General features: G+C 48.6%; 2 protein-coding genes across 5 annotated transcripts in view; one reads left to right on the forward strand and one right to left on the reverse strand.

Moving 5' to 3' along the window:
* Window positions 1-25,330, reverse strand: part of ACTR3B (actin related protein 3B) — a 156,532-nt gene that overhangs the window by 13,709 nt on the left and 117,493 nt on the right. For 3 of the 4 annotated variants that reach the window (XR_013960535.1, XR_013960536.1, XM_080667017.1), the window contains one exon: window positions 2,081-2,217. Coding sequence is in view for 1 of the 4 variants with exons in the window: in XM_080667017.1 (XP_080523143.1) it covers window positions 2,081-2,217 (137 nt within the window). In the remaining 3 variants the exon portion in view is untranslated. Of the gene's footprint in view, window positions 1-2,080; window positions 2,218-25,330 lie in introns of those variants that run through there. The other variant, XM_080667007.1, reaches the window with a different exon arrangement.
* Window positions 6,023-7,043, forward strand: LOC308245947 (developmental pluripotency-associated protein 4-like; the record flags this gene model as incomplete). Its single annotated transcript, XM_080663842.1, is given in 3 exon segments — window positions 6,023-6,442; window positions 6,444-6,841; window positions 6,953-7,043. Coding segments are annotated over 3 exon segments (909 nt in total).

The following is a 25,330-nucleotide window of genomic DNA, read 5'->3' on the forward strand; positions in this document are numbered from 1 at the left end:
AGAGGGGATGGTCGCTTCTTTACAAGGAGGCTCCAGGCCAACAGCTCAGAGGCGGCCCGCTGCCCCACTCTGCTTCCCCAGCCTCCCTCCCCGCCCCTCCTCTCCGTCCACTCTCTCCTGCAGGACAGGCCTAAGGTGCGCCCCTCTCCTCTCTGTCCACTCTTTCCTGCAGGACAGGGCCTAAGGTGTGTAGGAAGCAAGCGACCAGGTACAGACTACAGCCACGGCGGATCGCCGGCGCCATTCTTTTCACTGTCATCAACAGCCCTGAAGAAGAGAAGTCACAAGGGCAGGCGAGTCCCAGTTCTCCCAGGAGAGTGTCCTACGCTCAACGGCAGGACAAAAGAAAGCGAGCGTTTCATCCCAGAAAAGAGCCCAGCCCCAGGGCCAGGCCCAGGCAGCACCACACGCGTGGAGGTTCTCCCGCCAGCCCCACTCTCCTGTCTCCCTCTGTGGGCTCTTTCTCCCCCCCCCCCCCACCACCAGGAGCACCTTACCCTCCCTGCACTGCGCTTCCTATGGGCAGTAGCGATGACAGCGCCTGCGCAGGGGCCGTGAGCATGGACTGAGCCACGCGTGAGAATGAAGCATGACTCACTGTGGTCACACCCACGAAATGTGTTTATTATTCACGGGCGCGAGGAGCTCACGGTGGCTGAGGAGTGACGGTCACGGCCAGTGTCCTCCACACACACCCCGCCTCCTTCTCCTCGCTTCCCACTCCTTTTTTCACTCAGGTGTTCTCATTACTTTCGTTATTTTATTTTTGAGAGAGAGAGAAATATGGATGAGAGAATCATTGATTGGCTGCCTCCTGCACACCCTCTACTGGGGATCAAGCCTGAAACTCAGGCATGTGCCCTGACCAGGAATCGAACCCGTGACCTCTTGGTACATGGATGACACTCAACCGAGTCACACTGGCAAGGGCTGGTTATTTTCCAACGACAGTTGACACAACATTATATTAGCTCAGGTGTACAGATAGTGATTAGACATTCACTTACAAAGTGATCCCCACAATAAGTCTAGTCCCCACCTGGCACCATACGTACTTATTACAGTACTAGAGGCCCAGCGCATAAAATTAGTCCCTGGTAGGGCTCCTGGTGGCTGGCAGTGGCCGGCCAGGTACTCCCTCCCTTCCCCCGGCCAGCCCCAGCCCCTGGGCAAACTCCTGGTCGAGGGGACAATTTGCATACTATGCTTTTATTATATAGGATTATTGACTATATTGCCTATGCTGTATTTTTTTAATATATTTTATTGATTTTTTACAGAGAAGAAGGGAGAGGGATAGAGAGTTAGAAACATCAATGAGAGAGAAATATCCATCAGCTGCCTCCTGCATGCCCCCTACTGGGGATGTGCCCCCAACCAAGGTACATGCCCTTGACCAAAATCAAACCTGGGACCCTTCAGTCTGCAGGCTGATGCTCTATCCACTAAGCCAAACCAGTCAGGGCTCCTATGCTGTATTTTAAATCCCCATGACTGTTCTGTAACCACCAACTTGTACTTCTCAATCCCTTCACCTTTTTCACCCAGCCCTCCCCCCTTGCATCTGGCAACCATAAGTTTGCTATCTATGTGCTTGTTTATGTTTTGTTTGTTTTGTTTTTTAGGTTCCACATATAAGTAAAATCATATGGTATGTGTCTCTCTCTGTCTGACTCCTTCCACTTATTTGTTTGAAAGAGGCAGGTAGAAATCAGCCAGGAGTTATAGCACAAAGCGTGCAGTTACCAAATGATGGGTTCTTTTATGGACGAGGCCCAGCAGGTGCGATGACCTGTCCAAGGTCACACAGCTGGTGGCTCCCAGGCAGGGTGGCTGCTGGCTGGGAACCCGCCTGTGCTGACCTCCACCCCTCTCTTCAGTCCATTCCCACGGGGTCCTGGGTCTCTCGCACTGAAGTAGCAGCCAGCTGATGAAAAAAATGCTGAGCGGATGTGATTTAAATCGCAAAGAGTACGATGAGATGACCACCTGGTTGCCCTCATTTCTGGCGAAAGGACATCACAGCAACGGGGTCTCACTGATGCCTGGGCAGAAGACACAGCAGTGACTGGGCACTTACCTGGTGTCCTGTTCCTTTGCCTTCAGTCCGGCAACACCAGACAGATGCTGACTTGGCCAGGCCCCTGAGTTGCGGTGGCCAGGCCTCCGGGAAACAGACAGGTGGGCATCTGCGTTGCTCCCCCAATCCCCGGGGTCCTGCATGCAATGAGAATTATTTTCACATCATCATCTTCACATTTATTTCACCCTTTTCCTCAGAACTGGCCCCAGGGACTCCCAAGACAAGTGCACAGGTGTTGACACAACCGTCAGAAATAAGGTGGCAGTTACCCCGGGGGCCCCCATGGCTGTGGAATGGGGTTCCTTGCTCTCGTTTCAAGGGTCAATAATGGATTCAATAAGTATTTGAGTTGATGGTTTTCTGATCTCCGTGCATCCTTGTGCGTGGTTTTTTAAATTTGCATAAATATAGGCAAGATAATTATTCAGAGTGGACAATGCCGGGACCCCATGCAGTCACTCCGCAGCCTGCAGTGGGGAATGCTGTTTTAGGACGTCCTATAACCTACTTGAGGTTCCGTCACCCTGCCACCCAGTCGGAGGAGCTGGCCAGCTGGTCAGCGGCTGGAACTCTGGCAGCCACACAGAGCAATTCTGCCCAGGAAGTCTTTCTTCGATCACAGCATTCAGCGGGTCCTGTCACAGCCCACCCTCTCCCCTCCAGGTCAGGGGAGGGAGCAAGAAAAATGAAAGAAAGAGCGTGGGACATTGCCTCAGGGATGTACAATCAGGGACAAGGCAGGCCGAGTCCTCATGAGGGACATCTGCCCCAGCCTGCTATTGGGGGTCACAGTGTCCTCCCGCACACACACACACACACTTACTCCTCGACTCACTACCTCTCCTCATGACCCTTTCCCATCTTCTCTGCTCCTGTCCACACACGGGCATACACACACACACACACACACACACACACACACACACATGCACATGCACCCACACAGGCAATTGCCACTCCAGAAACACTTGGGTGGTCCCCATCACAATAAAACTCATTATAGTCACTTATGAGCTGCTTATCATTCATGCCTAATTACCCAGTGGCATAATAAGCACGGTGCATGTAATGAATTTCATGTTTGATTAGCTTTGTTGTGTCATTTGATTTCGATACTGAACTCTGTGCTACGAACACAGTCGGCGTTGTCTGGATGGCTGTGGAGAAGAAATGCGGGCTGAGTCACGGCCTTAGGGACACCCACCCGCTGGCACACCGAGCAGCCAGAGGCAGTTCCTTGATAGAAGCAAGGGGGTAAGTGCAGACCTGGAGACGGGGAGCTGAGCCAGGGTTCCAGAAAGCAGGTGGCACCGGAGCAGAGAGGGGGACCGAGCAAAGGCACAGATGGAGGTCATTCCACACCAGACACAGCTGGGGCAAAGCAGGTGATGGGGAGGCCGGCGGGGGATGGTGCGCCAGGGCACCTGGTCAGCAGGTGTGTTTTTAAGGAGCTGAAGGCGACACTGGATCCATGGGCGAGCAGTGCATTAGGAAAGGCAATGGCCAGCACTAGAGGAACACACCAGTGTTCACAGCAGCATCACTCACAGTGGACAAAAGGCAGAAATAATGGATGAATGAACGGAGAAACAAAATGTGGTCCATCCATACAATGAAATATTCCTCAGCCTTAAGAAGAAATGGAGCCCTGGCCCATGTGGCTCAGTAGATAAAGCTTCGGCCTGCAGACTGAAGGGTCCCAGCTTCAATTCTGGTCAAGGGCATGTACCTTGGTTGCGGGCACATCCCCAGTAGGGGGTGTGTAGGAGGCAGCTGATAGATGTTTCTCTCTTCATCTATGTTTCTAACTATCTCTCTCCCTTCATCTCTGTAAAAAATCAATAAAATATATTTTTAGAAGAAGAAGAAAAAAAAAGGAGAAGGAGAAGAAGAAGGAGGAGGAGGAAGAGGAGGAGGAGAAGGAGGAGGAGGAGGAGGAGGAGGAAGAGGAGGAGGAGAAGGAGGAGGAGGAGGAGGAGGAGGAGGAGGAGGAGGAGAAGAAGAAGAAGAAGAAGAAGAAGAAGAAGAAGAAGAAGAAGAAGAAGAAGAAGAAGAAGAAGAAGAAGAGGAAGAAGGAGAAATAGAGCCCTGGCCCATGTGGCTCAGTGGTTGGAGCATCAGCCTGAGCACCAAAGGGTTGCAGGTTCAATCCCCAGCCCCAGTCGGGGTGCAAGTGAAGGGTAACTAATATCTCTCTCCTCTCCTCTCCTCTCCTCTCCTTACCTCCCTTCCACTCTCTCTAATCATAATCAGTGGGAAAATACCCTCAGGGAGGACTAAACTCCAAGAAGAAATGGCGTCTGGTGCAGGGTCAACACGATGGGCACCCCGGATGCCACGCTCCGTGGAGGCAGCCGACACCACAGGACAGACACTGTGTGGCCCCACTCAAGTGAGGCCCTGGAGCCGCAAGTCATGACACAGAACCTGGAACGGCAGTGACCAGGCGGAGGGAGTGGGGGTCAGTATTCAGTGAGAAGAGTTTTAATTTGAGGAAAATGGAAAAGTTATGGCGATGGACGCGGGGGGAGGGCTGCACAGCAACATGAAGGTACTTACTTCTCCGGAACGTGCATGCAAATAGCAAGTTATTTATTTTGTTCCACAATAAGAAACCTAGAAGGAGATTGGGACGTGGAGGTAGAGGGGCTAACAGGAGGCAAGACCATTTCAGCATTGCTCACTGGAGCTGTGGGTTCAAGGCCATTTCAGCATTGCTCACCGGAGCTGTGGGTGTAAGGCCATTTCAGCATTGCTCACTGGAGCTGTGGGTGTAAGGCCATTTCAGAATTGCTCACTGGAGCTGTGGGTGTAAGGCCATTTCAGCATTGCTCACCGGAGCTGTGGGTGTAAGACCATTTCAGCATTGCTCCCCGGAGCTGTGGGTGTAAGTAAGGCCATTTCAGCATTGCTCACTGGAGCTGTGGGTGTAAGGCCATTTCAGCATTGCTCACTGGAGCTGTGGGTGTAAGGCCATTTCAGCATTGCTCACCGGAGCTGTGGGTGTAAGACCATTTCAGCATTGCTCCCCGGAGCTGTGGGTGTAAGTAAGGCCATTTCAGCATTGCTCACTGGAGCTGTGGGTGTAAAGCCATTTCAGCATTGCTCACCGAAGCTGTGGGTGTAAGGCTATTTCAGCATTGCTCACTGGAGCTGTGGGTTCAAGGACATTTCAGCATTGCTCACTGGAGCTGTGGGTGTGAAGCCATTTCATCATTGTTCACTGGAGCTGTGGGTGTAAGGCCATTTCAGCATTGTTCACTGGAGCTGTGGGTGTAAGGCCATTTCAGCATTGCTCACTGGAGCTGTAGGTTTAAGGCGAGGAGCAGTGGGTGACTTCAACGCGGAGTTCAGAGACCACCACCTGAGGGTGGACAAGAAGGGTCAGGGGGGATTTATGCTGCAGGGACCACGTGTTTGCTCCTCGCTCCTGGAAGCAGGTATGGCTCCGTCCTCCACTGTGCCCCTCTCTGTAGCTCCTGCCATGGTTCTAACGAGGCACCTGCTGATGCCCAGACCTCAATGCAAAGCTAAGTCAGACGGTTAAGCATTAATTAATACGCAGCCAGAAAGGCACCAAACCAAACGCAATGAATAAATATCTTTGGATATTCATCTAAAGGAGTATCCTTTAAAAAAATGTCTAGTTTGTTTGAAAAAAAGGATTGTTATAAAAAGTAAAGCATCAGTCAGCCTTGAATTCTTTTCTCAGTATGGAAAATGCAAAAGGCAAGAAGGATCTTTTTCCATTGATTTTTAGAGAGAGGAAAAAACAGAAATATCTGATGTGAAGGAAACACATCAATTGGTTGCCTCCTGCACGCACCCCAACCAGAGCCCGGGCCAGAGAGGAGCCTGCAACCAAGCAGAAGTCCCCAAAGAAGTCAGGGGAGCGGCAAAAAGCTTCAAACTCCCAACTGGTACCAACTAAAGAGAAACATGGGGCTGCTGGAGAACCAAGAACCTCAGAGATGGAGACCAAACGGAATAGATCTAAGAAAGATGACAAAGTTTCTTGTGCACAAAAGATGGCACCAGAAAAAAAAAAGAGTAAGAATTCACAAGAAGATACCAGTTCCTCCACTGCCCCTTCACTTACCACCAGTTAACCTGATTCACCAAGATGCCATGAGGGGTTGGTGCCAGCAATTAAAGCTGAGCACCAGTGGCCAGAAATGGGAAACATATGATAGGCTGCGTGCATATGCTTACCCTAATCAAAAGAATATTCTTATCAAACCAGAGGAGGCAAAGATATTGACATTATCACAAAGGAAATTGAAGATGCAAAAGGGGAAAATGACTCTGGACAGTTTTGTTCCTCCTGAACTGACTGCTCCCCTGGTGGGGGCGGGGGCCTGCTCCTGACGGGGGTGCTGCTGCTCTCCTGGAGGGAATGGACAATATTTTCATGACAACTTCCACCCTGGATGATGTGTTTGCCTCCTGGAGCAGAATTGCAGCCACTACCGGGAAGACTGGGGAGATGGAGACTGTGAGGTTGACACAGGAGGCGTCTGGTTACAAGTGGTGTGTGGTCCATGGACAAAGTCTCCCTGCAGACACAGAGGGTTGGGTTCAGCTACAGTTTTATGCTGGGCAAGCCTGGGTACCTGAGAAACCGGGGCAAGAGTGTGCACTCTTCTTGATACCTTCCCAGAACTTTCCACCCCCACACCTGGAGGATAATACGTTGTACCCCGAATGCATTCATAGGAATAAGGCATTAGCGAGAAGCTTCCATTGCCAAGAAAAAGGGTATGGCTATGATTGTAATTAATATGGTAGAAAGGTGACTACAATCAACTCCATGGTGCCACTGACAGCAAACCCGGGCTGCTTGACACCCTCCATGCTCCCTGCTTACAGGGCCCAGATGGGTGAGGAGCAGATGTTACTCTCAGACTACCAACAGTGCCTGCTGCTTCGTCTGCTGGGATACGGTTACGTTTTAAAATAGACATGCATTTCACAAACTATCACTCATTACAGTGAAGATGCAAAAGTCACACCATCCAACGATTACCCATCTAAACAGAAGGGACTCCAGCAGCTCTTTCACGGTGGGAGCCTAAACTGAACCACTCGAGGGGAGTGGAGAAACAGGTGTGCTCCCTCACTAGACTCCTGCCTCAGAATTGTGTCCGATCCCAAAAAACATTCTTAATATTCAAAACATATTGCGAAGTTGTCTTAACTTGGGATTTCTGTAGTGTGTCTCTGGGATAAAAACACAGGGCACTTGGACCAGTATCATTTCCAGTTGTAACTGTTTTGTATATTTTTGCTGTTTAAAATATGTCCAAAGGGGAGGAGGAAAAATGGCGATGGAATAGACAGACGTGTTCCAAGCCTTGTCCCAGAGTAGAAAGAAAGAACAGCTGAGGGTAGGCACAAGGAGTGTTTGTTGGCAAGTTAAGGGACAGCTAAACTCCAGAAGAAGGTGGGGGACTGCTAGACGGGGTTCCCCTGACCTGACAGCCCCCACTGCAGCTGGGCCCCCTCCCAGATCTACGGGCTTGGACATGGAATCTGCGCCATCTTCAACGGGAAAGTGGAGCTTATTGGAAGCCTGAGAATCCACAACTGCGGCACCCACGGAACACCTGCGAGCCCCAAAACACCAGTCCCCAGTTGGCGCAAACACGTGGATTCAGAGGAGCTCTACACTCCACCACGGAAAGGTCAGATTTCGCCTGGGATAAGGAGAGAGAGAACTACATAACCAGACATCCAGAGAAGAGAGACCATGGGGAGACAAAGAAACAGCCCGCATATGAAAGAAAAGCAGGCATCACCAGAAAAGGAAGTAAACAAAATGGAGGCAAGCAACCTTCCAGAGAAAGAATTCAGAGAAATGGTCATAAAGTGGCTGAAAAGAATGGAAGACAAATTCAACAATATGAGCAAGAACCAAGAGGAAATGAAGAAGAACCAAGAAGAAATGAAAAATGACATCGCTGCTGTAAAGAACTCAATAGAAAGCATCAAGAGTAGACTAGAAGAAGCAGAGGACCGCATCAGTGAGCTAGAAGACAAGATGGAAAAAAATACCCAAGTGGAGCAACTTCTAGAAAAAAAAATTAAAAGGTAGGAGGAGAGCCTAAGGAACTTTGGGACAACACGAAACAAAACAAAATCTGCATAATAGGGGTTCCAGAAGGAAAGGAAGCTGAGCAAGGAATCAAAAACCTGTTTGAAGAAATAATGACAGAAAATTTTCCTGATATAGGGAAGAAAGAACCCACACAAATCCAAGAAGCTCACAGAGTCCCAAGCAAAATGAACCCCAAAAGACCGACGCCAAGGCACATCATAATTAAATTGGCAAACACCAACAACAAAGTAAGAATCTTAAAAGCGGCAAGAGAGAGACAGAAAGTTACATACAAAGGAACCCCCATCAGACTAGCAACTGATTTCTCAACAGAAACTCATCAAGCCAGAAGGGAATGGAATGAAATATACAAAGTCATGCAAAGGAAGTGTCTGAATCCAAGAATACTGTACCCAGCAAAGCTATCAATCAAAATTGAAGGTGAAATCAGGAGCTTCACAGACAAAAAAGGACTAAGGGAATTTATTACCACCAAACCAGCCATGCAAGAAATGCTAAAGGGTCTGCTGTAAAAAAAAAAGAAATAGGAAGCGAAGAAGGAACATAGGGTTAAAGAATAAAAATGGCGACAAATAAGTACCTATCAATAATAACTTTAAATATAAATGAATTAAATGCCCCAATCAAAAGACATAGGGTATCGGATTGGATAAGAAAACAAGACCCATATATCTGCTGTCTACAAGAAACCCACCTCAAAAAAAAAAGACGCACACAGACTGAGGGTGAAGGGATGGAAAAAGATTTTCCAGGCAAATGGAACTGAAAAAAAAAGCTGGGGTATAAATACTTATATCTGACAAATTAGATCTCAAAGTGAAGGACATAACAAGAGGTAAGGAAGGCCACTTCATAATACTAAAGGGAGCAATCCAACAAGAAGAAATAACTCTGGTAAACATATACGCACCCAATACAGGAACACCCAAATACATAAAAAAAACTCCTGGAGGATATCAAGGGAGAGATTGACAGCAATACAATCATAGTAGGAGACTTTAATACCCCACTATCACCATTGCACAAATCCTCTAAACAAAAAATCAGCAAAGAAACATCAATCCTAAATGACTCACTAGACCAGATGGAATTAATTGACATCTTCAGAACATTTCACCCCAAAGCCACAGAATATACATTCTTCTCAAGTGCACATGGGTCATTTTCAAAGATAGACCATATGTTGGGACATAGGCAAAGTCTCTTCAAATTCAAGAAGATAGACATCATATCAAGCATCTTCTCAGACCACAGTGGCATAAAACTGGAAATCAACTACAATAAAAACAACCCAAAGAAATCAAACACATGGAGACTAAACAGCATGCTATTAAACAATGACTGGGTTACCAGAGAGATCAAGGAAGAAATAAAAAACATCATGGCAACAAATGACAATGAAAACACTACAATCCAAAATCTATGGGACACAGCGAAAGCAGTCTTGAAAGGGAAGTTCATAGCTCTGCAAGCCTACTGCAAAAAACAAGAAACAATGGTAATAAATTACCTAACCCAACAACTCAAAGATTTAGAAAAAGAGCAACAAGAAATGCCCAGTATAAGCAGAAGGAAGGAAATAATAAAGATCAGAGCGGAGATAAACGACCTAGAGACCAAAGAAACAATACAAAAGATCAACAAAACCAAGAGCTGGTTCTTTGAAAGGATAAACAAGATTGATGAACCTCTAGCCAGGCTCACCAAGAAGCAAAGAGAGAGGACCCAAATAAACAAAATCAGAAATGAAAGAGGTGAAATAACAACAGATCCCGCCGAAATACAAAGGATTGTTAAAAAATACTACGAACAACTCTATTCCAACAAACTGGACAACCTGGAGGAAATGGACATATTCCTAGAAAAATATAACCTTCCAAAACTCAATCAGGAAGAATCTAAACAGCTCAATATGCCAGTAACTATGGAAGAAATTGAAGCAGTCATCAAAAAGCTTCCGGCAAACAAAAGCCCGGGGCCAGTCGGCTTCACAGGAGAGTTTTACCAAACATTCAAGGAAGAACTAAAACCTATCCTCCTCAGACTATTCCAAAAAATTCAAGAGGAAGAAACACTTCCAAGCTCCTTCTATGAAGCCAGCATCACCCTAATACCAAAACCAGATAAAGACAACACAATGAAGGAGAATTATAGGCCAATATCCCTCATGTACTTAGACGCCAAAATCCTCAACAAAATTCTAGCAAATCGGATCCAGCAGTACATCAGAAAGATCATACACCATGACCAAGTAGGGTTTATCCCAGGAATGCAAGGATGGTACAATATCTGCAAATCAATAAATGTGATACATCACATAAACAAATTGAGAGATAAAAATCACATAGTCATACCAATTGATGCAGAAAAAGCATTTGACAAAATCCAACACCCTTTCTTGATAAAAACTCTCAACAAGGTGGGAATAGAAGGATCATACCTCAACATAATAAAAGCTATATGATAAACCCACAGCTAACATCATACTCAATGGACAAAAACTAAAACCATTTCCCCTAAGAACAGGAACAAGACAGAGATGCCCACTCTCACCACTCCTGTTCAACATAGTACTGGAAGTATTAGCCATTGCAATTAGACAAGAAGAAGAAATAAAAGGCATCCAAATTGGAAAAGAAGAAGTAAAGCTGTCCTTATTTGCAGATGACATGATATTGTACATAAAAAACCCGAAAGACTCCATCAAAAAACTAACAGACTTAATAAATGAATTCAGCAATATAGCAGGATACAAAATTAACACCAAGAAATCTATGGCATTTCTATACACCAACAGTGAACTTACAGAAAGAGAGACTAAAAAAGCAATCCCATTTTCCATCGCACCAAAAAAATTAAGATACTTAGGAATAAACCTAACCAAGGAGGTAAAAGACCTATATGCGGAAAACTACAGGACACTGAAAAAAGAGATAGAGGAAGATGTAAACAGATGGAAGAACATACCGTGTTCATGGATTGGTAGAATCAACATCATTAAAATGTCCATACTACCCAAAGCAATCTATAGATTCAATGCACTCCTCATTAAAATACCAACGGCATATTTCACAGACCTTGAAAGAACTCTCCAAAAATTCATCTGGAATAAAAAAGACCCCGAATAGCCACAGAAATCCTGAGAAAGAAGAATAAAGTAGGAGGGATCTCAATACCAGATTTCAAGCTGTATTACAAAGCCACTGTCCTCAAAACAGCCTGGTACTGGCACAAGAACAGACATATAGATCAATGGAATAGAATAGAGAATCCAGATATCGACCCAAACCACTATGCGCAATTAATATTTGACAAAGGAGGCATTAACATACAATGGAGTCAAGACAGTCTCTTCAATAAATGGTGTTGGGAAAATTGGACAGATACATGCAAAAAAATGAAACTAGATCACCAACTTACACCATACACAAAAATAAACTAAAAATGGATACAGGACTTAAATATAAGACGGGAAACCATAAAAATACTGGAGGAATCTACAGGCAGCAAAATCTCAGACATATGCCAAAAGAACTTCTTCACTGATACTGCCCCTAGGGCAACGGAAGCCAAAGAGAAAATAAACAAATGGGACTACATCAAAATAAAAAGCTTTTTCACAGCAAAAGAAACCATCAACAAAACAACAAGAAATCCCACTGTATGGGAGAACGTATTTGCAAATGTTATCACTGATAAAGGTTTAATCTCCAACATCTACAGGCAGCTTATGCAACTTAATCAAAGGAAGATAAATGATCCAATAAAAAAATGGGCCACAGACCTAAATAGAATCTTTTCGAAAGAAGACAGAAGGAAGGCCAAGAGACACATGAAAACATGTTCAAAGTCACTAATTATCCGAGAGAGGCAAATCAAAACGACAATGCGATACCATCTCACACCTGTCAGAATGGCTATCATCAACAAATCAACAAACGACAAGTGTTGGCGAGGATGCGGAGAAAAAGGAACCCTCGTTCACTGCTGGTGGGAATGCAGACTGGTGCAGCCACTGTGGAGAACAGTATGGAGTTTCCTCAAAAAACTGAAAATGGAACTCCCATTTGACCCAGTAATCCCACTCCTAGGAATATATCCTAAGAAACTAGAAACACCAATCAGAAAGGATATATGCACCCCTATGTTCATAGCAGCACAATTTGCAATAGCTAAGATTTGGAAACAGCCTAGGTGCCCGTCAGCAGATGACTGGATCAGAAAACTATGGTACATCTACACAATGGAATACTATGCTGCCATAAAAAAAGAAGGAATTATTACCATTTGTAGGCACCTGGATGGAATTAGAGAACATTATGCTAAGTGAAATAAGCCAGTCAATGAAAGAAAAATAACACATGATCTCACTCATTTGGGGATAATGAAAAACAGTATAAACTGATGAACAAAAAGATAGATACAGAGGCAGTAAAGCATCAAACAGACTGTCAAATTACAGCGGGAAGGTTAGGGAGAGGTGGGGGAAATAAGAGATCAACTGAAGGACTTATATGCATGCATATAAGAGTAACCAACGGATGCAAAACATTGGGGGGTGAGGGCATGTATGGGAGTAGGGTTGGGGGGGGGGGCAATGGTAAGATATGTACACATATAATACCTTAATAAAAAAATTAAAAAAAAATAAAAATAAAATAAAATAAAAAATATGTCCAAGGTTACTTCTGAGTCATAAATACCTAGTATGCTTAAAATACATATGTAAAGTAATCCATCTGCTATGTTTCAAGAACTTTGTTGTATGCAAATTATTGTTAATGTTCTTAACTTGGTAGGATTAAGCCAAAAGGCATGATTTTGTTTCAGTGTAATAAATAATATACACTTTAAAAAAAAAAAAAAAAAGTAAAGCAGCATGCCCTGGCTGGGTTGCTCAGTGGTTGGCACATCATCCTGTACACCAAAAAGGTTGGGGGTTCGAGTCCTGGTCAGGAAGCATGCCTAGGTTTTGGGTTCAATCCCCAGTTGGGGTGCATGCGAGAGGCAACTGATCGATGTTTCTCTCTCATGTCAATGTTTCTCTCTCTCTTCTTCTCTTTCTAATAAATCAATCCTCAGGTGAGGATTAAAAAAAAAAAGAAAAGCATCATGAATGATGATCATAACATTCTTTTACCTTCGTGGAAGTGATATAATTTGACCTACACAGCTCAAAGGTCACAGCCTATAGGTCAGTGTGGGCTGAGTTGAGCAGGGCCAGAGACCCGCTGCCCTCCAGGTGTCCTCAGGCACAGGAGGGCCACCCCATGGCTTACCACGGCCCCGTAGTTCTTTTCCATGGTTGGCAACTGCCACATGGGTTTGGATGGCAAGCGGCAGGAGCAATCCATCATGGCGGAGTCCCTCTCGATCACATTTTAATAAAATCATAAATCAACACCTGACAGTGAGCTCCATCCCCAGAGGTGGTGAGCAATACCATAGGGACAAGAGCTGAGCCAGATGGCCTGCAGGTGTCGAACACCTGGCCACAGGTGGGGGCCTGGCACACAGGTGCTGTGAGCACAGCGAGTGCGACCCAGGACCACAGCCAGGCCTCAGCCCTGTGCATCTCCGAGCGCTCAGTCCTGGATTTGGTGTGATGAGGGGGTTTGGGGCTACACTTGGCCTTACATGCCTGCACAGCCACACCCATTGATACACTGGTGACATGTTTCCATGCCAGATGCTACACACGGGATGTCTGTGTCCCCCCAGAATACATATGTTGCAGCTGGCCCCCAGCATGAAGGTGTTGGGAGATGGGTTGGACTGGGCTAAGTCAGGAGGGTGGAGCCCTTATGAATGGAGCCTGTGGCTCCACAGGGGATGGGAAGCCAGAGCTCTCTCCCCCACTGAGCAGAGAGCTGCCGCGAACAGGAAGCAGAACCCCCAGGCCTCCATCTGCAGCACCTGCTCTTGGGCTTGTGGCCCCAGGACTGAGAGGAAGCCTCTTGTTGTGTAGGACGCACATCTATGGTATTGTTGCTACAGCAATTCAAACTGGCTTCCACGCCGGATGATACATATCCACAGCCCCAGCTCCCACATGGCCTCCCCACCCCCCACCACCACCTGACCTCCCCGGGACCCCGCAGGCCTCACCACTACCCAGCAGGCGCCAGAGCAGCGTCTGGTCCCACAGGCTCCACACCTGCTCACCGGAGCCTGAGCTCCTCCCCGCAGTCTGGGCCCGGCTGCCCTGACGAGTCCGTGTTTTTAGTTCCCCACCCGTCGGTGCTGCTTTCGTTTGTGTCACATGAGAGCAGACCAGCCTAAGGGGATGCAGGCTGCAGCCATAAAGGCTCACTCTGAAGCAGGAGTGTCCTGCACAAAACGCCCTGTGCGCCCATAGAAACACCCATTGATCAGGTTCAGAAAGATAGTGTTTCGAACAATGCACCGTCCCTTGTTTCTGGAATCAGCCTGCCTGCCAAACTGTGATGTCAGCAGACCTGGGAGTGACTTGGCACTGACTTCCACAGGCTGAGGGCCTCGCTCCTGAACTCTCGAGAATGTTAAAGACAATAGAAACTGTACACATGATTCCAGGATATACATACATGCTCACACAAAGCCTTGCTGTATCAAAGGAGCTATAAAAAGAAAATAATGTATGATACAAGGATATGTGTTCTAATCTTGGGCACAACTATCCTCAAAAAATAATCCTATCTAATAAAAGAGAAACATGCAAATTAACCATACCTCTGCTACGCCCACAAGCCTTGCCCACCAGCCGATCAGGAGCGAGTATGCATATTAACCCAACCAAGATGGCGGTGGCCACCGAGCTGGAGTGAGCAGGAGGCTTGGGTTGCCCCTGGAGATGGAGGAAGCCAAACTTCCCGCCTGCCCTGACCTCCCCTGGCCTCAGCTCAAAGCTACAAAGTTTCAATTATAGAAAATAAATAAATCCCAGATACTGCTTCCAGCCAGCCCTGGCCTCCACACAAGGATATGCTGGGAAAAAAAAAAAAAAAAAAGCAAAAATGGAGGGGCTGGGAGCTTGGGTCGCCAGGGAGCATGGCCAGCCTGCAAACAGCCATCAGCCCCTTACCCAGGCTGGCCAGGCACCCCAACAGGACCCCCCCCTCTATCCTGAAGGGACTGTGGCCAGCCTGCAAACAGCCCTCAGTTCCTCACCCAGGCTGGCCAGGCACCCCAACAGGACCCCCCCTCCATCCTGAAGGGACTGTGGCCAGCCTGCAAACAGCCCTCAGTTCCTCACCCAGGCTGGCCAGGCACCCCAGTGGGGACCCCCATCCTGAAGGGGGTGTGGCCAGCCTACAAACAGCCATCAGCCCCTCACCCAGGCTGGCCAGGCACCCCAGTGGGGACCCCCACCCTGAAGGGGGTGTGGCCAGCCTGAAAATGGCCCTCAGCCCCTCACCCAGGCTGGCCAGGCACCCCAGCAGGACCCCCACCCTGATCCGGGACACCCTTCAGGGCAAACCAGCCGGCCCCCACTCCTGCACCAGGCCTCTATCTATACTAATAAAAGGGTAATATGCTAATTAGAATGGGAGACCTTCCAGGAGACCTTCCGGACGTTCCTCTGGACAAAGCCATGGTGGCAGGGCCGAGGTAGAGGCAGTTAGAGGCCAAGAGGGGAGGGCAGTTGTGGGTGATCAGGCCAGGATGGGATGGCAGTTGTGGGTGATCAGGCTGGTGGGGGGTGGGGCCGTTGGGGGTAAGCCAACAAGCAGTGGGGCCAGTTGGTGGTGAGCAGGCCATCAATGGGGGTCAGTTGGAGGTGATCAGGACAGCAGGGGTGGGGCGCAGTTTGAAGTGAGCAGGCCAGCAAGTGGGCAGTTGGGGACAAGCAGGCCAGTGGGGAGGGAAGGTGAGGGTGAGCAGGCCAGCAGGGGGGGCAGTTGGGGATGAGCAGGCCGGCAGGCAGAGTGGTTAGGGGCAATCAGGCAGGCAGGCAGGCAGGTGAGCGGTTAGGAGCCAGCAGTCCCAGATTGCGAGAGGGATGTCCGACTGCTGGTTTAGGCCCAATCCCTGTAAACCGGCAGTAGGACATCCTTCGAGGGGTCCCAGATTGGAGAGGGACACCCCCTCCCCGTGCACAAATTTTGTGTACCGGGCCACTAGTAAATTATATTGTCTTCGATGTGATATAATGATTGTTTGGATTAGAGAAAAATAAGATCAGCAAGTACAGAGAAGCAGAGAGAGGACCCTGAATAAACACTAGCACAGTCAGTATGTGTCAGAGCCAATGATGAAAGCATCTGTATTTCTAAGTAAAATGGCAGGACTCCGGGCCCTGAGTTACAGCAGAGCTCCCACCTTCATGAGTGACCGTGGCCAGCCTCGTCCTGCCCAGCAGGGGGCATTCCGGAGCTTGTCCTCTTAGTGTCAGCTGTGATCCCCTCATTGTGATAGACTGGAGGGCTCCCACGTATTCCCCCAAATACGCAAGGGGGTAGGGCTGGCCCCCTGTGAATCCCTAATCTGAACGGAAGCTGGAGACTGAGCCTCTCACGCCTGGGGAAAGCTGGCTGGAGTGTCAGGGCTACCGCAGGATGTAGGACAGCGGAAAACCCAGCCTTCCTCCTGCTGCCAGACACGGAGGGTCGGAGCTGAAGTCGGCTTTAGTTCTGAGTGGCATGGCGGGTGCAGCCAGCAACCGCTGAGACAGCTCCTCAGCTCCCCTCCTCCCTCAGGACATGGGGGGATGGGGGCCTTGGAAATGGCCTGAGGGAGTGTTCATACCAGGCCAGCAGGGGAGGGCCCTTGGGGGCATTAGGCAGGCAGGTGAGTGATTAGGAGCCAGTGGTCCTGGATTGCGAGAGGAATGCTTTTTTTAAAGATCTTTTTATTGATTTTTCTAAAGAGAGAGGAAAGGAGAGGGAGAGAGAAAAAAACATTGATGTGAAAGCAAAACATCAATCGGCTGCCTCCTGCAAGCCCGCTACTGGAACCAAACCAGCAACCCTTCTGTACACAGGATGACGCCCAACCAACTGAGCCACACTGGCCGGGCATTTTTTTAATGAGCGCATCTTGTGAAGCATTTGCCAGCATGCCCCTGGGTGAGGCGTTGCTCTAAATGGGCAAGAGGAGCGGAGGAGGTTTTTAGGAGAAAACTGGAAATTCAGTCTAGACATTTGGAGCTTGGGGGCGGCGATGTTTAATAACTAGTTAGTCCACAGGTCACATGGGAGAACAGCAGTCTCGCTGGACAGTGCTCATTTCTCATATCCTAGTGGATGGGATGACTGACCTGGCCCCACGCGGGGACAGTGGGGATCAGCCCCTGCTCTGCCCCGGGAACCAGAGGGTGTCTGGGGCCTCGGGGAGAGAGGACCGACAGGAGGATGGGTGGAGATGAATTAATCCCTCGTTACCGGGACAGCTGTGCTCTCCAAGACCACCCTCCCCTCAGGAGTCCAGTCCTGTGACTGCTTTTTCTTCGGCCCTGCCTGAAACATTGCCGGTGCCTGGCCACACAGCTCTCAGGACGCTCCCAAATGACGGGCACCCTGGATACAGAAGGCACAGTCCGAGGTGGCACAGAAGCACAAAGGACTCCAACCCTGGTCCTGAGGACTGGCGACGCCCCTGCAGGCCACGGACTCAGAATGCCCCCAGGAGCCACTCCTGAATGAAGTGCCCCCCGGGCACACTCCCTCACTGTCCCTGACAGACAGACACACTGACCCCCCAGAGAGCAGTAAGTTAACAGGAGCTCATGAAGTGCTGGTGTGAATTAAAAGCCAATCACCCTATAATCAAACAGTCATTATTCCAACAGGAACTACTCACTGGGGACACTTTTATCAGTGTGTAGTGCTCTATTGTATTACAATGGGCTATCTCTATATATAAAAGCCAAGCAACCGGAATGGAGGAACGACTGGAACAACCAGTTGATATGACATGAACTGCGGCAGCCAACCGGCCCAATTGGGGCTCCAATCAGTGCCCCCCCCCAACCTCCCATGCCCCCCCCACCAGCCTGGCCCCTCATCATCCATCCCCCCCCCATCAGGAGCAGGGCCAGCAGGCCAACCCCCCATGTCCCCTCCCCCCACCCACCCCCCCGGCCTGCCCAGCCACAATCGGCCCCCATCGGGGCAGGCAACTGGACCCCACTGGTGCATGGATTCGTGCACCAGGCCTCTAGTTTAACAATAAAAAATACGTTATATCAATGAGAATCCAGCATTTGACTCAGACAAAATTGCAGAGGTCCTGTGGATACTGTCATCGCCTTACGATTCCTTCCTCGCTGCCCTGCCTGCATCCGCCCGCCTCTTAGAGACAGTTAAGGACACAGAGACGGATCACCTCTCCCCCAGGGAGCAGGCCACAGGGCTCAGTGAGCCAGTCTAAAGTGGGGTGTTACTCTTGGCTATACTAGTACTTACAGAAATGAAACTTCTCTCCGTACGTCCACCCCACCTTCCTGGAACTGGAAACTTAGGCAGAGTATTCAGGCCACGGGAGGAGGCGTATGGAGGAGAGAGAGGCGGAGGAAGTAAGGATGACAGGAAGGGAAGAGACGGGAAGGCAACCTGCGCACACTGGAGCCCTAGGACCAGGCTGCGAGGGGCCAGGGGCGGGCATGTCCCTCCCGTGTACCCTCTCTCAGCACTCCCCTCAAACCACTGCTAAGTAACATGAAGAGCCAGCTAAGCCAGACTGGTGGGTTTCAGACAGGCTGCGCCCCACAACCCATCGCTTCCCCGAGCTCCCGGTCCGAGCCCAGCTCACATGAGTGGGGCGTGAGCCTGGGTGAAACTTTTATCTGACTCATGAATGAGAAAAAAGCCTGCAGAATCTAAGAACTGGTGGAAGGAGGATATGAAACCCGGGGTTTATACCATCAGTGCAAAAAAGAAAGGTTGAAATAAGATAGCTGAGTTATATTTTTTAAACACTGATTAATATCCTGTAAGTCCAGAAAGCTAAAACCTTTGACGTTTTCCTCCTACTCGGCAGGGACAATGTCTCTCGGTTTTCTGCAGGTCACTTCTCGGTTGGCAGGGCACATACCTGAGTTACAGGTTTGATCCCCGGTCCTGGTCGGGGTGCGTGTGGGAGGCAAACAATTGATTTATCTCTCTCACATTGATGTTTCTCTCTCTCTCTCTCCCTCATTCACCCTCCCTTCTATTCTCTTTAAAAATCAATGGAAAAAATATTCGCAGGTGAGGATTAACAAAAAAAAAAAAAGAGAGAGAGAGAAGATGAGGACATAGACACACAGAGGGAGACCATGTGAGGACACAGGGAGAAGACGGCTGTCCACACGCCTGGAGAGAGGCCTTGGGAGGAAGAGCCCTGCCCACACCTGGACCTGGGACTTCCACCCTCCTGGTCTGTGAGAGAATCAACTGCGTTGCTTGGGCCAAGTCTGTGGCACTAGCTTCTCAGCCTCTTTCATTTTCCCTCTGGCTCTGGCAAAATTAATTATTTTTTTACTAATTTTTATGTCTCCAAATTTTTATTTGCACACAGAGGAAAAAAGTTTAGATGTATCTCTTTTTCGTACACAATGTATTTTTGCCTATAAAATAAGCCATCTAAGTTACATCTAATGTTCTTAATTTATTACATATCCCCCTGAGGTTTAGCCATCCTCACAGAAGTTTCTAGCGCAGCTGCTGAAAACCAGCGCAAAGTTGCCTTCTGCAGAGAGTGAAGGCTTTTGTCGGATGCTGGGCCAGAATCGCTTATTTAAGCAGTCCACACTGCCGGGCTAACTGGCAGACCCTGAGCGACGGCTGAATGATTACTCTAACACAGGTTTCTGTGAAAGAGAGGCTAAGGCACTACTTGGCTATCGCCACCAAGTCGTCCTGTTCGCCTGCCTCGTTGACTTTTTATTGTAGCAACAGTTTGAACTAAATTAACCTCTGTATACAATCAGCAGGTTAGCATCCTTGAGAGAGCACCTGCTTCTACAAGGTCGGGTCTTTAAAGACTAAACAGAGAGATTCTAGCAAAACACCCGGGGCTCGGACTTGTTTGGAAAAGTCAAGGCAGGGGCTGCTGCCTTTCACAAGGTCCCCCCAGAGGTCCCCGGCCTTTCGAAGAATCCTCCTTACAGACTTTCCAACCAAGTCCCATGCTTCCCCACACACACCTATGACCAATCGCCTACTGTGTGGGTTGAAAGCTCACCGGGTAGATGAGTCTTATTTTCAGTATTTGCTTCTGTGGGAGCAGAAAAGAGTCTAGAAGACTCCCTGTGCCCCTAGGAAAATCTGACTCACTTGAGAACAAGTAATACAAAATCATTTAAACACGGAGTTGTAAGAAAAGGGGAGGAAAAGAGCAACCAAATGTATTAACAGAAAAGTAACTCCTGAAAAGTATTGCCACGAAACAGCTGAAGAGAGTGACCTAGTATTTCACATGCTTTTTTTTTTATCTTAAGAATTGCTTCTAAGGAAGAACAGCAAGAAGACATGAAATCATCCAGGAAAGAGAGAAGGAGATGGTCAGAAAATAACAAAGTATCCATGGGCAAATTCAGGAAAACAAATCGAGGGAAAAGAAGAAAGATAACACTGGCTACAGTTGGGTGGTAGAGGGTTACAGCAGGAATAACCAATATGATCATTTTACTTTGCCTTTTGATAGGGAACAAGAAAATGAACTGAGTCAACAGGTCCCTCCTGGCTATAAACACTAGTACCTCGCAGCGTTCATTCTGACCCATTATGAGGGATTAGAGCACTTAAGCCAAATTTGTCACGTGCTGGGCATCACACAGGTCAACACCTCGCCAGAAGACCGGAAGACAACCCACTCAAGTGGGGTGACAGAGGTGCCTCCCTCCCCTTCCCGGTGAAGTCCTCTCCGACTTGCTGTAAGACCTGCAGCAACACGGGGAGAACACCAGAATGGGGAGGACTCGTGAGCTGTTGCCATGAGAGAAGGGGACTCTGTGGTCATCGAGTCTTGGATATGCTGGAGACCTGGCACTCCGTGTCCTGGTGGCCTCACCAGGTTAATAAAAATCTCCAGTGTTCCTGCAAAAACCAACCAACCAACCAAAGAATGAGCCATCGCCACATGGCCCGCTGGCCTCTGAGTTGCATCAGGCGAACAAGACAAAGGTGTCCTGTTCAAGTTCTATGCTTAGAACCGGACACCCGACATTTGACCTGCCCCAAAGGTCCTGCTCAAAAGATAGCTTGGATCCAAGATGGCGGCATAGGTAAGCACCTAAACTGCTGCCTCGCACAACAATTTCAAAACTACAACTAAAAGACAGAACGGACACCATCCAGAACCACAGGAAAGCTGGCTGAGTGGACATTCTACAACTAAAAAGGAAAGAGAAAAGCTCATAGAGAATTGGAGGTACGGCAAAGGGTCTTTGTGCACACAGAGAGGAAGGGCGGCTGAGAGCCTGGCTGACTTTCTCTGGCGGGAGGGGGAAGGGAGCCCCCGACTGCACTGAACCCCAGTTCCGACTGCACTGAACCCCAGTTCTGGGCGAAATCCCGTGGACCCAGGCTCATACAGGGGAAGTCTGGACAGTCAGGTAGAGAGAAAGGCACCCGGAGACTCGGAGACCCAGGGGAGATCCGGGGGAGCCCTTGTGGGCAGGGGTCTGGAGGCACGTGCACCAGTGTGCACAAAGACTGCAGAGGTTGCCACAGGCTTTCCCTAGCAGAAGGGAGTCGGAAGCTCCTGACTGCACTGAAACCCAGTTCTGACTGCACTGAACCCCAGTTCCAGGCGAGCCCCTGGGGACCCACGCTCTTGAGGGGAGGGTGGGGGGAATCTGGACTCTCGGGCGGAGACTCGGGAGCCGGGTAAGGCAGAGGTCTGGAGGCGCGTGCGCGCAAGGGCAAGGCTGACGGGAAGCCAAGACTATCTGCTCTGCCCTGAGACTCCACCCCATCCAAGCTGAGCACAGAGGCTTTTGCAATTTGGCAAGCCTAATCCTATTAGGCTGTCTCCAGCACCGAACTTCTCCCACCATAGACACAGCTGATCCTCACAGCCAACTGGCCTGGAGGTCAATTCCTCCCAGTGATACCAACAACAATCAAGACTTAACTACAACAAGGCTGTACACACAGACCACAAAGGGGTGCACCAAGAGTGTCCACCTCAGGTTAACTGGGGAGGCCGACCCACTGGGCCATATAGGAAACCCAGCACACAAATCTACCCTACCAACTCAGGGAAGCAGTGAAAATGCGGCGTCAAAGAAACAGATCACAAACGAAAGAAATGGAGGAAAACAAATGACTGGATATAGAATTCAAAACCACGGTTATAAGGCTTTTCAAGAATATCCTAGAAAAGGCCAATAAATATAACGAGACCCTCAAAGATATGCAAAAGGACCAACTAGAAATTAAACATACACTGACTGAAATAAAAAATATTATACAGAAACCCAACAACAGACTAGAGGAACACAAGAATCAAATCAAAGAATTGAAATACAAAGAAACAAAAAACACTCAACCAAAAAAGCAAAAAGAAAAAAAAATACAAAAATATGAAGATAGTGTAAGAAGCCTCTGGGACAACTTCAAGTGTACCAACATCAGAATTATGGGGGTGCCAGAAGAAGAGAGAGAGCAAGGTACTGAAAACCTATTTGAAGAAATAATGACTGAAAACTTCCCCCAACTGGTGAAAGAAATAGACCACATCCTACTCTGAAACACAGCCTGGTGGTGGCTTCTGACCCTTTACTAATCTGAGCCACGTCCCGTGGCCGCAGCGACTCCATCCAGCACCTCAGGACAACAGCAGGGACAGAAAGAAAAACTCTGACAGCTGAGAACCCGTCGCTTCATCACGTGGCCCACTCTCCCTACACCTGTGACTTTCTGCCCCAGCATGTGCCCCAGGATCCCAAACCCACAAGTCCCCCACCTCCGCTCTTCCATGCTCGTGTGTAAACTCCACTCTCCCCGCCGGGCCCCACACAGCCCAGCCATCCTGGGCCAGTTCCTACACCATGCTGCGTGCCCACGTGTGGGTGCACCATCATTCCCAAACTGTTCTCTCCTTCGACTAACCCTGCCCTCGCCGCCCCCACCCCAGATGGCTGTGCTGGTTGGAGCAGACCCAGTGGGCGCCCAGTCAGAAGGCCCTCCAGGTCTCCAGGCTGCAGCCAGGGCTGAGGCCACCTGTGTCCTAGCGTGCAGACAGCAAGGGAGGCTCAGCCCAGACACAGAGCCCAGCACGTGCCCGCAGGCATAGTGGGACCACAAGTCCATCATGAAACAGCGGACACCACCGTTCAAGGGAGGGGTCCCTGCCCCGCTACCGCCTCTGAGCTGGACTCTCTACAGGACAAACCCTTAGAAAGAGGAAGCCACCCGTTGAGGAATCTTGGGGGCTGGGTGGTGTTTAGTAGTCAGCGGCTCAGGGCAGACACCGCGTCACCTCGGGGACACCAGCCAGGGCCAGGGAAGTGTTTCCCCAGGGGAAGAGACGGGGGACATACACACAGACAGGCAGAGAGAAGGAGAACAAAGGAAAGGAGGGAAAGAGAATATATAGTAAATATAATATATAAGCCCTGGCCAGTGCGGTCAGTGGTTAGCGTTGGCCCGCGCACCAAAGGGTCTCAGGTTCGATTCTCAGTCAAGGGCACGTACCTGGGTTTCAAGTTCGGTCCTCAGGCCCAGTAGGGGCACATCTCTCTCTCTCCCTGCCCCCACCTCCTTCCCTTCCACTTTCTCTATAAATCAATGGAAAAAATAATCTTGGGTAAGGATTAACAATAAATACATACACACATACACACACACATACATACATACATATATAAATATAAGTGAACCTACAAGAATGAATAACCTGCTGACAAAAACACCAGATTACCAGCCCTCCTGAGCCCCACTGGTTAGTGCCCCGTAGCTAACTGCCTTTAATGATGATTGAAAAGTACAAAGTTTCGATGAAAACGTTACTGAGGTCCAGCTCTCTGTCACCAGGAATTTTGTGGCCATGGCAATGTCATGTAGCCCCTTAACTTCACTCAGCTTAATTTTTCAACTGAAAAAAAAAAATTTAGGAATGGCCCTGGCCAGGTAACCCAGTTGGTTAGAGCATCACTCCAATATAGCAAGGTTGCAGGTTCAGTCCCCAGTCAGGGCACTTGCAAGCATCAACCGATGAGTGCATCAATCAATAAGTAGAACAACAAATCAATGTTTCTCTCAAATCAATAAATAAAAATGAAATATATATACACACACACACACACACACATATATATATATATATATATATATATATATATATATATATATATATTGGGAATCACTGCCCCCCCCCCCTCTTTATCGGGCAAGGTTGTTTTCTGGCTTCAGTGATATGTGTGAAAGTGTCTTGTAAATCAGGGGGCACATGCAAGCACAGTTGTTGTTATTATTAGTATGATCACTATTATTATTATTAAGTCCACAGACTAATATATTGCCTTGCAAAATAATGCTCACTTTTCAAACATCCAATTAGGAATCGCTGGTAGGATCTTTACTTTTCCAAGTTACAGGTGACGTCACAGCCTCACTACCAGGCTCACTGGATCTGAAAAGCAGGCAGCCCTTCTTAATGGACAATTCAGAGTGGGGGTTGCCATTCTCTCTAAGGTGCCACTCATCACCTCTTTAAGATTCCATCCGTCACCATTGATGTAAGTGCATGGGGTACATATTTCGAGAACAAATTCAAGTCTCCTAATTTCAACCTCAATATCAATTAAAAAATCCGTCAGGGAAGCTCACGGCCACCACTCATGTATGGACCAACACCCTGCTATTTCTTCATTAGACTAAACGAGGTCACACAGGAGTCCCTGAGCTGGGTCCCTGCCCTGCGGTGGTTTAGGGTCTTCCCTGGGTCTCATGGCCCCTCTAACACAGCTGTGTCCCCCCCACCTCCACCCCCGCCTACGCCCCACCCCCAGGCCTCTTCTGTGGAGATTCAAAACCCCCAGCCTCTGACTCCTCCCACGTTACCCCAAAAGGCAACACCGCCTTCTGAGCTTTGTAGGGTGGGCTGATGGATGACCCAGCCTACAGAGTTAGAAGGGGAGACCTGTGAGGAGAGCACCCATCCCCAAGCACACACGCATGTTTACGGGGTGACAGGAAAGTGGATCCAATGACATTTCCAAG

This window comes from Plecotus auritus, assembly GCF_963455305.1.
Source record: "Plecotus auritus genome assembly, chromosome: 4".
Lineage (NCBI taxonomy): Eukaryota > Metazoa > Chordata > Mammalia > Chiroptera > Vespertilionidae > Plecotus > Plecotus auritus.